This window comes from Lissotriton vulgaris, chromosome 2_1 (genome assembly GCF_964263255.1).
Source record: "Lissotriton vulgaris chromosome 2_1, aLisVul1.2, whole genome shotgun sequence".
Taxonomy (NCBI): Eukaryota; Metazoa; Chordata; class Amphibia; order Caudata; family Salamandridae; genus Lissotriton; species Lissotriton vulgaris.
The window spans coordinates 815,274,863-815,289,922 of record NC_141687.1 but is presented as its reverse complement, the minus strand read 5'-3'; the positions used below and the strand labels follow the sequence as shown (position 1 = coordinate 815,289,922).

The following is a 15,060-nucleotide window of genomic DNA, read 5'->3' as shown; positions in this document are numbered from 1 at the left end:
TGGGGGGAGGGGGCAATTGGACTGGAAGTCTTACATATCCCCACTAATGTCACATGTGTAAGATATGTGTGCTGTGTGTGTTGTGCCCATTGCTATAACATGTTTTTTGTTAAATGTCTAAATCCAAACTAATCTCTTTGAAGAACCTGAAGTGCCTAAGAAGGCGGTCCCAGGAAAAGCACCCACTTCTGTTGCTAAGAAAGAAGTGGCCCTAAAAGAGAAAGGTACTTGAACTATTCAGAGACATTGCATAAAATGCGCTTTTACTACCAACTGATGTATTCATTTATTATCGGATGTATGGATATGAGCAGATGCCAATCATTGTAATATCTACTACATAATATATCTTAAAGTCAAGGTTCTGTAAACAGGGGAAGTAGGGTTGAAAGATTGCGACATTTTCAATATTGTGTTTGAGTGTGCATCTATTGTCTCATTACCTTGTATTCTACTGTTTGCACCATGAATGTCTGGCTAACAAAAACAACTAATATCTTTAAAGATCCTGACGTGCCCAAAATGACAATTCCACAAAAAGTGCCTGAGTTGGTCCCAAAGAAAGAAGTTCCAAAATTCAAAGGTACTTCCACTCATCATTATAATGTCACCATCACTCCATTATACACCAACAGTTTAACACTGTTTCTTAGATGAATGTTGTTTCTATAACTTGTATGTGGTGTTACTGTTCACTCTTTAGTTAATGTTATGTCAGATCTATTTATGTGTCATATTCCTTTCTATTAACAAAATTTGCATAACCACTTAAAAGGGAATGCGTCATACCTTCACCACATGTCTATAAGTACCCTTAGGCTGAGAGGATTTGCTGTATTTGCCTCCTCTTGTGCTGCCAAATGAACATACTTGACTTGCAGATCTTTACTTTCAATCACTTGTGAGGGATAAATAATAATAACACCTATCAATTCTGATTGTGCTGTGTTCATATGATATACAATCATAAGCATTCTCTTAGAAAGATTATCAAATAGTGCAAACTAGCTTGTTCTTTGTTTACACTGTTTACCAATATCTCTTAAAAAGAAGATAGTAGCACTGGTCAAATAAAACTGAGGATTCATATGATTGCAGAGCAAAGACTGATCTCTCATGTCATGCTAGTACAGATAGTTTCTATCAGTGTTAGAAATATAATGAAAACAACAATTATTCAGATAAAAAGCCAGTGAAATTCAAATCCTTTTTTCTGGGAGGAACGAGCACAGCCAACGCTAGCAAGTCAAATATAATGAGACAATAGCTGAGAGTTCAATATATTATTTTAGAAGAATTGAGGAACTATGGCCTGCAAGTGCAAGTGTGGACTAAACATAACCACACCATTTCTATAAGCTCAAATGTGTCATGTGGTCGGAGCACGTTCATCCCTCTAAAACAAAACTAATATCTTTTAAAGAACCAGAGGTGCTCAAGATTACACCTCAGAAAAAAGCTGTACCTGTTCAAGTGAGAGAAAAAGTTCCAGAAGTGAAAGGTAGATCAACTCCTTTCTAGAAGCTGTACAATTTCTTTATTACATCTCCACCTTGTTATGTAATGCACTCATGCAACTTCAAGAAAGTCTATGTCTTTATCCGCATTGTATTATGTCTCATTGTTTTGTGTGGTGTGTAACTAAAACCCCATAATATCTTTGAAGTGCGTGAAGTGCCTAGGAAAGCCAAACATGAGGAAAAAGAACAACACATTCCTGGTACTACAGAAGAAGAAGAAGAAGACCCAGAGGCAAGAGGTACACTCATTCTTGATGATGCTGAAATTACCTTTCAAAGATATATAGGTTATGATGCCACTTAACTGTTTTTAAAATACTAAAAAGAAAATGTTACTTTTAAAGCGACAGAGGAGCTCAGGAAAGCTGTTCTGGAAGAAAAGGTTCCTCTCTCACCTCCTAAAAAAGAAGTTGAACCGAAGAAAGGTACATGCATCTCTGGAGGCAGTTTTTAAAACAACATTTTTTTCTTCCTTAACACTAACATCTTTAACGTGTAATTGTGTTTCCTTGTACCTTTTTATCATGCACTTTTTGGACGAATAAAACCGGTGTATCTCATAACATTTAAAAGTACAACTGACTTCAGTGTCATGGGTAATTAGAAGGTATTGTGGTTGGTGGTTTCTCATTTATTATCTGGGGCACCATTCAATTACATTTGTAAATCATTATTCTATGATAGTTACCTTTATATGGAATCTCTACATAGTATGCATTGAGATGAGCAGTTTATATTTGTCCTAATTCAATAGATTATTCATTTAAATTATGCAATAATTCTGTAGGTCTTTCATGTTTCCATGCCTGTCACTTGGCTAATATTTGGTAATATCATCTTTAACTTCGAAATGCAAGATCGGGGTGTACTACTTGAGCACCAGATCTATATTTTCCCCATTCATTTCACATGTATAAGATATGTGTGCTATATCGTGTCCTTTTGTCACATGTCTAAATCCAAACTAATCTCTTTAAAGAATCTGAAGTACCTAAGAAAGTGGATCCTGGAAAAGCACCCACTTCTGTTTTTCAAAGCGACATAGCCCTAGAAGAAAAAGGTACTTGAACTATTCAGAGACCTCACATGAAATGCAACTTCACTACCAAGAAATATATTAATTTATTATCGGATGTATTGATATGAGCAGATGCCAATCATTGTAATACTTACAAACATAATTATATAATTTATCTTTACTGGTAGCATTCTGTAAACAGGGAAATGGGTGTTAAAGGAACATATATAATACATTGTGTTTAAGTGTTTAAGTGTTCATCTAGTTATTTATTCCTCTCATGACCTTGTATTGTATTTTACTGTATTATATTGTGTTGTATGGTATTGTGTTGTTTGCACTATGAATGCGTGTCTAACAAAAAACTAATATCTTTTAAGAAGCTGATGCACCAAAAATGACTATTCCTCAAAAAGAACCTCAATTGGTTCCAACGAAAGAAGTTTCAAAATTGAAAGGTACTTCATTTCATCGTTATGGCATAATCACTTCATCACACACCCTCCCATACAGCATTTGTTTTTGTCTATTTGTGCATTTTTTTTTAACAACTTTTTTTTCTGTATTTTATACTGTATTCCTAGGATGGCAATTTTTTCAGTTACCTGTTTTTGGACTTTCTGCTCACTCTTTTGTTAATTTTGTGTCAGATCAGTTTATGTTTCATATTTCAAATGTATTCGCAATATTTAATTAACTTTGTCAAAGAGAATACACCATATTTACACAACATGTCCTAACAAGGTTTACAAATCCTATGCTGAGGGAATTTGTTGTAGTTGCATTTTACGGTACTACAAAATGTACCTGATGTGCTTTCTGAGGCCTTCCTTACAGTAGTAAAAACTCCTTTCTAATTTATGTTACATTACCAAGCAATTCTAATTCTGATATTTCTGATAAACATTCATACAAATGTTATCCTATATAACACAGCACACATTGGCAGCATCAGGACATGGTTTTTAAACCTTGATCCACCGGTGAAACAGACAGCAAGTGTGGGTATGAACTGTAGGAGCCGCCTCTATCCTATTTAAGTTTCCAGGCTTGTGTTAGAAAAGGCATCAAATAGTGTAAAATTGCTTGTGCTTTGTTTACACAACTCACCGGTATGGCTCAATAAGAAGGCAAGGGGCAATGTCAAAATAAAAAAGACTAGGGATGTTTATGATAGCAGAGTTCGACTCAATTGTCATGCCAAGCTAGCACTGACGTCACTATACCCCAATAGCTTATGCAAGTGCTCAAAATATCATGAAAATACCAGCTATTCCAGTCTTTCAGATAAAAAGCAAGTTATTTTATCATGCTTTCCCTGGGTAGAAGTAGCAGAGCCAAAGCTAAGAAGTGAAATATGATGATCTCGTAACTGAGGGTTCAATGCTTTAATATAAATTGATGAGTAATGACATGCAAGTGCAAGCATGAACTGAACAAAGCACAATATTTCCATAAGCTCACATTTGTGTTGCGGCCGGAGAATGTTTATCACTCTAAAACAAAACTAATATCTTTTAAACAACTAGAAGTGCCCAAGAAGATTATACCTAAGAAAAAAACTGTACCTGTTCCAGTGGAAGAAGAAGTTCCAGACGTGAAAGGTACACAGCCTCCTTTCTAGAAGCTTTATAATAACTGTGTTGCATGTCCATGTATTGTACCACTAAGACTTCAAGAAAGAAACACTTGATTTTTTTTCTTGTCTATGTCTTTCTCCACTTGGTATTATGTCTCACTGCTTTCTGTTTTGTGTAACTAAAACCCATAATATCTTTAAAGTGCTTGGAATGCCCAGGAAAGTCGATAATGACGAAAAAGTATACATTCCTGTACCTACAGAAGGAGAAGTCCCACCAGCAAGAGGTACATTCATTCTTGATAGTCCTCAAATTAAATTTTGAAGACATACATTTTTATTCAGAGGCGATGATGCCACTGAACTGTTTTCGAAATCCTAAAAAAAATTAAATGATATTTGTAATGTGACAGAGGAGCCCAAGAAAGCTGACCTGGAAGAAAAAGCTCCTCTAGCTCCTCCTAAGAAGGAAGAAGTTGAACCAAAGAAAGGTACATCCATCTCTGAAGGCTTTTTCTAAAGGATGTCTTATTCTTCTTTAACATTAACATCTTTAAGTTTTAATTTGGTTTCATTGTACCTATTGTTATGTACTTTTTCGCACAGTAAAATGTGTGTACCTGAAAACTTTAACAACAGGGTGGGTAATGATAAATGAGGGGTAATGTGTAGTTGTAATACAAGGGAAGAAGTGAGCTTTAAGCAATGGGGCATGAAAAGACATGAGAAAATAAGCAACATCAACATACTAGTATTAGTATCTGATTGTAGATTAGAGCAAACCTCCACCCTTCCAACTTTGAAAGATGAAGTTGCTCATTGCATCTTAAAACAAGAGTCAGTCGAATAGGAAGCAGATGGTATGAGATTATGCAGACAATGAGCAAAATTAGGGGAAATGACAATAAGTCATCATGACATACCAAAATTGTCAAAGATTGGTGGTAACAGCGTGACAGCAATAATAATGGATGCAGATGGTGTTTCTCAAGGGGCACATTTTTAGGAGTATTTTGAAAATAATGTATTTTCTCTTTTTGAAGCTACAGCTCCGAATGATGTTGAAAAAACAAGCATTTTTGTATAGTTTATTTGGAAATATTTAAACACACCTTTTGAATGTTGTAGCAGCAACATGACTGTTTACAATTCTTTAGAGTGCACCAGTTTGGTCAGCTAAACAAAGATGATGACGCTATAAGTATGTGCTATGGAATTCAAAACTGCCAAAAACAATTAATGTGCAAACACCCTGGGCCTTATTTAGAGTCTGGCCGATAGGATACTCCATCAGAAACGTGGCTGATATATCATCTGCCATTTTGCTCGTACCAAAGGCTCAAATACACTTGTAATAAGGTGGATGGGATAACCGGTATGTTTGTGACAGAGTATTCTGTCAGTGCAACTCCAAGGAAAGATCCAGATTCTTAAATCGTTTCTTCCAGCACAATTAGAAAAAAATCTTTATTGGTGCTGGCAGATTTTATGATGATCCATTATTTAATTTGTAGTATCCCATGATCATGTTAGAAACTAATAATGATTAATGATTGCTATCAATGAGGTACTTCTTAGCATAAATTACACACGTTTTACTGTGATTGTTCACAATGTCTGTGTTTCACATTATATTTTTGTCCATTTTCACTTAAATGTTATGTGTCATCACGACTACTTATTTGTTCTGTTTTGTATATCTGAATACTGGCTTGTTTGAGAAGATATAATGCTCATTTCGCTTGCATTTTGAAGATTAAATATAGATTTATCTAACAGCTTACCGCTTTCTTGTATACACAATAATACACTCATGTTCCATATATCTGCCAATATGTGTCAGTTTCATGTTATTGTTTAACGGGTTTATTTTTGTTACATTGTTTGAATCTTTCTTTAAAAATAGGGAGATGTGATGCTTTTTATTAAAATAATTTGAATCTGGAATAGTTAATTAATCTCTCCACGTGACTTAATTCAGTCAGATGCATAACATTGACAATTCTATAGCATTCACATCTTACTCATGTTTGTAAAATCATACGATGCCATGATATTGTAAATCCTGGGGTCCTCTTGTTGCATATTGAGTGCTTTTCTGCTATCTTGGCTTGTATCGTGTAGCACTTTGACCTGGTGCTATCAGGCAGCTTTTATGCAGTTTGACGTTCCTTACAAAAAGCCATAAATAAATGTTATAGTAACTTTTGGCAATAGGATAGACAGCATCTGGTGCTTTTCCATGTAGGTCCTCCAGGTCTCCATCAAGTAGACACCATTTAAATGCCTGCAAATCGCATCTGTGCATACTAATCCATAAGAATATTTTTATTTTCCTCATTTCCACATTGTTTTATTTGTGTATTGGAGACAAGTGGGTTTTATGTTGTCATTGATTTAAAATAGCTCATAGTAAAATGCTCATGTGTCTTTTAGACTCACATATTTATCTCTCTGTTTAAAGCGAATTCATGTTTATGTTGAATATTTACGTCAAATATTACCCAGCGTGATTTTTCAGTAACTCTTTTATTTACACATTTTTTATATCATCCTAGCTATTTCATGATATTCTTTAAAAAGAACACAATCCAAGCTTAATGTGTAAAAGCTACCTATAAATGGACACGATCTCTTTAGTAAGTGCTTGCAATTGAAATCCCTTCACCATCTCCAAGAGCTGCCTTGAAACTCTGCTATAGTGTAATTTACTAGAGTTCTGAGAGTCCATGCTGAGAAGGGTTCTCCCACTTGTATGCGACTGGATGGTGCTACTTATGTGGATTGTGTTGTTTGCTGACAGAATGAAAACAGGGTCACAACAGATAACATATTCTCTTTACCTTCTTTCTTCAATGCGCTATTGTAAAAGCTATTGAAGGAATGTTTGCTATTATTTATTTTGTTTAGTTAGGAAACCTGATAGTCAAATTGCATAGTAATTGTGCAACAACACTTTGCACTCACCTCTTAAACCCTTCTTGGGAAAGTCAATCAGTGTCTCCTGCTTTCAAACGAATCTACAATATTAGTATTCAGGCTAGTATATTTAATTAAAACTCCATTGTCTTCTTTAAAGCTCCTGAGCCTAAAAAGAAGGTTACACCTGAAAAGCCTGCCCTTGTTTCTGTTCCAACAAAAGTGGAAGTCACACCAGTCATAGGTACAGTAAACTTAGAAGATACATCTAAATACACGAGGTCTGGCATGTCTGTAGTGGAACTCTTCTTACATAGTTATATAAATAGACATAATGCAATATTTATGTAAGCATAAGTATATATGTGGATAAATATTTGGTGTGTTTTGTGTTTGTATAGATGTATTTAAGACTAAACATTTGTTGGTTTATATGTATGACTATAGATTTTCCATTGTTTGGCCACATTTAAATATATATTCCATGTTGGAATGTTGTTTTGGGAATGCTGGGGCATTGCTGGTAGTAGCAAAACTGCTTAATACAAACTTGGAACTCATTTTGTGCATGTTATATTGAATTAGGTAGTTTAATACGTTTCCCACTTCTATGCTGTTTAATTTTGCAGCTGGAGAAATAAAATGAGAGTAAATTCCATGCACAAAATGCTGCTTCATTTGCAATGGAAAAACATAATGTAACAGTATTTAAATAAGCTGTGTGTTTACATTCCACCAATTTAGATATACTGGGATAAATTAACAGAACTTTTTGCACAACTAAATTCAACTTGTGTTTGAAAAAGGTGATATCTACAGATGCAGGAGGCAGATTTTAATTCACTAAAACAGAATCTGCTGACACAAGGCTGCAGGGGGTGTGAAAACTGGGTATGAAAAACATCTCATTAGTCACTCCGAGGGTATGGGAAATTCTCTTCTAGTAAAAGGTGCACTTAAAGCGTAACTATATTCTAAATGATTCCCCACAGGTTATAAAATTAGAGATTAGAGATATGTATAATTCTCTTAGAATGAGGTATGTAGACATACGAAGTTTCTGATTCCCATCAAAATATAACTTAATGAAAATTAAGACATAACACTATCATTTGTTAAAAACATCTCTGTAATCAACTCTTCTGTGATGTTGTTAAAATGTTTTGTTTAAGAATGTTCAGTTATTTGTCTGGATGTATGTAGGCTCATTTGTTGTTTAGCCATGCAACTGTATGGTCTAAAATTAAAATAATATCCTTTTAAGTGCCCGAAGCTGAAAAGAAGGTCCCTCGCAGAACGATTCCTGAGGTTTCTCCTCCAACAAAAGAAGAAATTGTTCTTAAAAAAGGTAGAACAAATTGACATTTGATTACACTTATTTTAGTCTTTACAGGGAAACACTAATTAAATATGACCTTGCAACAGTGACCAAAAGATTGGCATAATATGTGAAAAACTAAATTAAACCCTGTTTATGTTTTTCTGATTACCTGGTGAGCCATGAGAAGCAAATCACTGCATCTCCTGGCCGCCAGATTCCCTTCTGAAAACAGACTCAGGGGGTGATTTTGAATTTGGTAGAGAGCTTCTGTAATCAAAGACTATGCCTTCTGAAATGGTTAGGGTGAAGGCCAAATGGATAAGTCACCTATTCCAAAGCTGTAATCTGCTAGTCAATAAAGTAGCAATGTCTCAAGCACAGTTTGTTATCTGGTGTGCTGTGAACCACAGTATGTTGTGTGTTTTGTGATGTTGCTTTTACCATTATTCTGGCGTGCATTTTGTAAGCGTTTTATGTTGTCTTATTTCCAATGTGTTCTTATTTTTATTTGAAAGTTCAAAGAGCTGCAAAGCAGCCTGAAGTTGAAGAACCTCCAGTAGAAAGAGTGCTTGAGAAAATTAAAAGAGATGAAGGTACCAGTTCTAATATAAACCGCAACCTCTAGCTGATATTTATTGTAACATATTAACTAAAATTAAGAATTTCGTTTAATGTTCAGAATAAAAAAAAGGTTAAATATAGAGAAATGTAGGTTGAGCTTTGTATTTTCTTGCTTTATACCTAGAAATCAGAATGACATACACTGCTCACAAATGACATTAAACAATTGCAACACTTGTTTCTGTTAAAATTACACTTTATATAAATTAATTCATGAATAGAAATACATTTATGAGTAGACATCTACACAGTAAAATTAAAATATATATATTTTAAAGCACCAGATATTCCCAAGAAGAGAGATCTTGGAACAGAAATATCACCTAAACCAACAGTTGTGAAAAAGGAGGAGATCAAACCAGCAATAGAACCTGTGAAAGGTATATGTGCGTCCCCAGTGCAAGCAATCTAATCTTTTCAAATCCAGTTTGGCATAGCAAATTCGAAATCAGACCTATTTACCCACTAACATCTTTCTGTCATAAAAATCTTCTTTTTCATTTTCATATCCAACTCTTTCTTCATCATCATAATGTCTCTATGAAGTCATAAATCATCTTGGCATCTTAATGTGGCTGTATACCAACTTAACATAACTACCTCTTGCTAACTTATCATTGCTTCTTTTTGCTTTATTCAGTAGCACGCAACAGAGGCCTTTCAACAAAAAAATTGACTTTTTACAGGTTTTCTTCATCTTGCTGTAATGCCCTGTTGGTGACTATTGTTTTGCTATAAGTTGAAGCAATATTTTTCCTAACATTTCGATCAATCTTGTATTTAAAGTTCCTGCAGCTAAGCCAGAAAAAGTGTCTCCTCCTGCAGTTGAAGCAAAACCTGCAAAAGGTAGGATGTTTTTTATTACTTTTTTAATAATTGCAGATTTGTGTGTTTCGTCTGATTTTACCTGGAAATGGTTACTCATTGTCAGAAGCTACCTAGCATGGTATATCAAAATGAATGCCTACATCCAAGAATCAATAATACTGCTCTTATATGTAGGTTTTTAGTGTTTTGAACGTATTCAGCATAAATGTTCAAATAACTTTTTTTTAGCATGTTAGTGGTCACTTAATTGCATGACAATTATTAATTATATTTCAATGTTTCTATAGATGTAAAATCACCTAAAGCAACTGAAGAAGCGGCAGCTGTAACCGCCCCAGTGACAACTCCAGTCGTTGGAAAGAAACAAGGTATTGCAATGGATTTGGTTGTAAATAGTGAAATAACACACAACAATGCAATGCATTCAGTATTGGCATCTTTTCTGTAGAAATGTGCATTCACCAGTCAAGTCCATTTAGTTTGTATCAGTGGTATTTGTGTTGACCTCTACTTGAATTCTTATTTAGCTGTTCCTTTGTATTTGAAAATCTTAAAACAGTACAGAAAAATCGTTTTTTTTACTTTAGCTATTTTTTCTGGTTGTTCTTTGTGCAATACTTGTTTCATTGTTGTGGTGTTCATAAAGTTCAATACTCTTTATGTAAAGTTGTTGTCATTTGGTTGGTACTATTTGGGAAATGCTTGTGTCTATAGCTCGGTGTTCATGATGTAACATTGTGGTAACACGTGTTGTAATGTCTGGTTATGTTCACTTATGTTGTTCCAATTAGTTTAGTACTCGTTGTGCTATGTTGTTGGCTTCATAGAGGTATTTATTGTGAAATAGTGCTGTATCTAGTTTGGTCTTGTTAGTGAACTCCATGTCAGAAGGGTAGCCTCTTAATGTTTTTCTGTTAAGTCAAAATATATTTTTATTGAGTGGTTTGTGTGTTTGGGCATACCAATGTTAATCTTAATCTCTTATTACTCTTACCAATCATATGTGAAATCTTTAAAGCTGCAGAAAAATCAGAAGCACCGTCAATACAAAAGCAGAAAGGCAAACTTCCACCATTGGGTGAAGGCAAGACAGAGATGCTTATGTTAAAGAAAGTAACAGCTACTCATGAGACACATATAGAAGAGAAGGAAATTATCATTCGAGGATCTAAGAAAAGACTTAGTGAAGAAGAGGTACTCAAATTAAATGCTCTTTTGGATGTAACTGCAGACAAACCAAAGGACAAATCAACTGATTATAAAAAAGATGTTTCTGAAGTCATTGTGAAAGTACCAGAAAAACCTTCCATATCTGAGGATCAGGATAGAAAAACTAAAGAGCAACTAATAGAAAAGGCTGTGGGTTTTGCTGCCAAAAAGGATCTCCCAGTTACTTCAGACAAAGAAAAGAGAGGCCCTGCTTTGCAGGCTAAAGAGGCAGAAAAAAGCCCAGAGCAAGAAGAAAGGAAGATCCGCCTTGTGAGCAAAGATGAAACACAAAAATCAGTAGAGCTTTCAGAAATGAGTAAAGCAATTCAGAAAGCAGTGAAAGAGCCAATAAAAGAGACACTGGTTGCCATTAAGCAACTTGAAATTGCTACAGACTTAATACAGCCACCTGTGGAACTTAAAGAAGTTGCCCTTGTTAAACCTTTAAAGAAAGATAAAACTCCTGCCAAAGCTCCTTCAGAACCAGTTCTTGCAACTGGGAAAGAAGACAGACCTGCAGGAAAATTAATGAAAAAGGTTGCTGAGAAACCAAAGGAAAGTGAAAAAGAAACACTGACAGTATTGAAAGAAGTGAGTCTTAAGAAGACCCCGGTAGATAGAGACAAGGCCATGCCAACAAGGAAAATGTCACCTAAAGTATCAAAGGATGAACAATTAGTAATTCCAGCTTTAAAGAAAGTTGTGAAACCTGATGCTGAAAAGCAGAAAACCCCTCTAATAGCTGAGGGAGAGAAGAGTCGTGGGCGCGTGGAAAGTGTACCGGAAGAAAAAATGCCAGGGCGAATTAGTAGAAGCAGTACACCAATCATAAAGCCCGCAACTGAAAAATCCCCTGAGAAGAAAGCCTCCCCTCAAAAGACAGCTGTGAGACTTCAGGTACCGAGCTCTCAGAAGATCACTAAAGTGCCCACGAGCCCAGAAGCAGAAGAGGAGCAAGAAGAGGAGGAAAGCTGGGAGCAGGAATTGGCAAGGTTGGCTGAACAAAGCAGAGATGTCTCAGAGGAGGAGGAAGAGGAAGAAGAGTATGAGGCACCACAAGAAGGCACAGTACAAACTCCATTAAAACCCAGCAGTAGACGAGGTGAGATGGCTGGCCAGGAACCCGGTGCAGAGTGCACTCTCTTTCCACTATGATTTACAAGATCATCTTCCATTTCACACTCATCTTCATTCTTGTGTTCAGCCTTGGTATGACAGTACAAGCTATTATTTTTGGAGAAAGCTTGTTCCATCATCATCTCTATGTGTTAATTCATCTGATGAATGTGGTATGAGCAGCAAACTAAATGCAACTCTGTTCCTTTGATTCCAACGAAACATTAGGTGAATGGTATATGTTTGTGGTCAGTGTCTGTCTTAGGCATTCACTATTCCATTTCTGGTCATTATCTTCTTTATTAAATTTTAGAATGTTAATTTCAATATTTCATCATTTCTTATCCACCAATCATCCACATTTGTCTATCAAGTCCATACTGGAGTCATAAGACTGAGTTTTCTTCCACTAACATGAAGATGAGTTTTTTGTAAATTGTGTCATTGTGCTTTAAATATTGTTTTAATCAGGCATGTTGTAATACTGTTTCCATTCCATAAAGTGTACTTAGTTTTAAGGATCTACATAACTGAAATTGCACCTGCAATGTTTCTGACCTAGCACAGTATATATTACTTCTTAAAAGGTTAAATAGCAAAGGAACATTTTACAAATTAAATTTGCAGTCCTTCAGTTTTGGGCAATTGCAATATTTCATTAATAATTAGTGGTCAATATATTAAAACAGTTATTAGTTTTATTGGCAACTAACACTCAAAGTTCATACTACAGAGGAGCACGTGTGTGTGGAAGAGGTTTTTTTTAAAGACCAGTGTTCATGAATAGACAAAGGCAAGACTTTATGGAACATGTATCTCTCCAGGGTCATCCAGTATCACAGTTTCCATATTGTGGGCTTGAATTAGAAATTGGCATATTGGTACTCTATTACAAATGTGATGGATATTTTATCCGCTTCCTTACAATTGGATTCAGTTATAATGGGTTTGTTTTAAGGCAAACAGGATATCTTTCACATTAATAACTGAGTACCCATTTACCGAACTCTAAAGCAAGTCCCTAGTTTTAAAAGGCAGGTGGTCATAGTCTTACAGTATATTTTCTTGTAGTATTGCTTTGAAAGTGAAACTTAATTTCGGATCTCCATCATTTTGATAAGCCAGATTTGTATTTCATACAATATTGCGTCCTCTAGATCTTGACACAGTTCATGGTATGGTAAATAGTACTCTGAACAAAGATGAGAGTGTGAATAACAGAAGAGCTTGCTCTTCTTCCCCATGTCAATATATCAAACAAGTGAGAACCAGCTTGCTACCATCCCAATGCACTGTCCTACATGTCTTTTACTCATGTCTCAGACTAACCATTAGGTTTGTTTAAAAGATCCATCCCCCACCAACCAAATGCATCTTAAGTATGCTACGATCCTGAAAGAGGCCGAGCTGGTTTCTTTTTGTGATGTGCTGAATTTGTGAGTGAATCTTAAAACTATCTCCAAGAAATCCACCCTTAGGGGAAATATTTCAATTGCGGATTACTTGGGAAGAGATTAAAAACAGTGATAGTGGATATGTAGTGAGAAACTTGTGATCTTTCTCATCCTAGTGTTAGGTCGACATGTTTCAGTCAAAAATGAGTGCTGTTTGAGTTACAGTGGCTTTCTTTAGGAACGAAATGCTAGAGAAAACCCTAGTCAGTGATCGCACAGACACTAAGACATGCCTATGTAGGGTGGACCATTTGTAAATTACGATTTTCACCCAACCTCTTATTGAATTTTAGTTGATTCCAATTAGGGCAACATGGATCTGGAGGGGGCGGTGCCAGTAGTTCCACTTTCATCAAAGTGGACCGCTTGCGGTAGTACTTACTGCCGTCCTGCTGGGGACCGGTATGTCCCCCTCTGAATCCATGTTGCCCTAATCGGTAGCAACTAAAATTCAACAAGAAGTTGGGTGAAAATCGCAAGTTATGAATGGTCCAGACTACATATGCACGCCTTAGTGTATGTACATCCAATGACTAGGACTTTCCCTCCCATTTTGGTCCTGAAGAAATCCATTGTGATTCAAACAGTAATATTTGTCTGAAACATGTCAACCTGACACTAGGATATGAGCGATCACTAATTTCTCACTACACATCCACTATCGCTGTTTTAATCCTACCCAAGGAATCTACTATTAAACTATTTTCCCTGAGGGCACATATCCTGGAGGTAGTTCACCTAAGATGCGTTCGGTATCTTAGGTGGGAACACAATGATAAAGCATACCACCAACTAGGTTGGTGGGGGGGGTTTCTTTTAAAAAACCTAAAGGTTTCCCAGAGACATGAATGAAAGACGTATGACAGTACATTGGCCTGTTAAATAGTAGGGCAACCGTTTTCCATCTGTTTGGTTGGCTGAGTCCATGGTAGCCCAGGTCATCCTTTGACCTTGCCACCCTATACAGACAGATCAATGTCATTAAACAACTGACTTTAAGTTACATTTGCCTAGAAAAACAACCCTCAATGTAACCAGTATGCCTGGAATCCTAAAGTGAATTTAAGAACTGCAACAACAGACAGCATTTATTTACAACGAGAAGCCAATGAAGTGAAATTAATTAACATGCACTTGAAATGTCAGTGCAAGCAAAAATATATAATTCCACAATATTCATAATGCATACCTTCTGATGCATGTTCTACATTAAATTTAGTAAAAGACAAGGCTCTCACCTTATAAGGAAATACCGGCTACATGCATTAGACCATACCTAGACAGACAGTAGTTTTGGGGTGTTAACAAAATGGAGTGCCTTTGACTGCAGTGTATGTTTCCATTTCTTAACATTTGTACCTGTCACTTCAGATGCAAAAGCAGCACCAAAAGAGGAACCTGGCAAGGGCAAAAGTCCGATCAAAGGTGAGGAATAAATCAGACCCTCTTCTGCATGCCCAACTTCAGACTTTACT

The 15,060-nt window shown here is 35.9% G+C and overlaps 1 protein-coding gene across 1 annotated transcript in view; it reads left to right on the top strand.

Moving 5' to 3' along the window:
• TTN (titin) overlaps positions 1-15,060 on the top strand; it is a 380,526-nt gene that overhangs the window by 221,849 nt on the left and 143,617 nt on the right. Inside the window, exons 165-182 of the mRNA XM_086956205.1 lie at positions 144-224; positions 506-583; positions 1,424-1,501; positions 1,667-1,759; positions 1,865-1,945; positions 2,500-2,580; positions 2,919-2,996; positions 4,068-4,142; positions 4,321-4,404; positions 4,531-4,608; positions 7,197-7,280; positions 8,301-8,384; positions 8,873-8,950; positions 9,257-9,358; positions 9,765-9,824; positions 10,094-10,174; positions 10,825-12,117; positions 14,957-15,010. Of these exons, the coding sequence (XP_086812331.1) occupies positions 144-224; positions 506-583; positions 1,424-1,501; positions 1,667-1,759; positions 1,865-1,945; positions 2,500-2,580; positions 2,919-2,996; positions 4,068-4,142; positions 4,321-4,404; positions 4,531-4,608; positions 7,197-7,280; positions 8,301-8,384; positions 8,873-8,950; positions 9,257-9,358; positions 9,765-9,824; positions 10,094-10,174; positions 10,825-12,117; positions 14,957-15,010 (2,643 nt within the window). The remainder of the gene's footprint in view (positions 1-143; positions 225-505; positions 584-1,423; positions 1,502-1,666; positions 1,760-1,864; positions 1,946-2,499; positions 2,581-2,918; positions 2,997-4,067; positions 4,143-4,320; positions 4,405-4,530; positions 4,609-7,196; positions 7,281-8,300; positions 8,385-8,872; positions 8,951-9,256; positions 9,359-9,764; positions 9,825-10,093; positions 10,175-10,824; positions 12,118-14,956; positions 15,011-15,060) is intronic.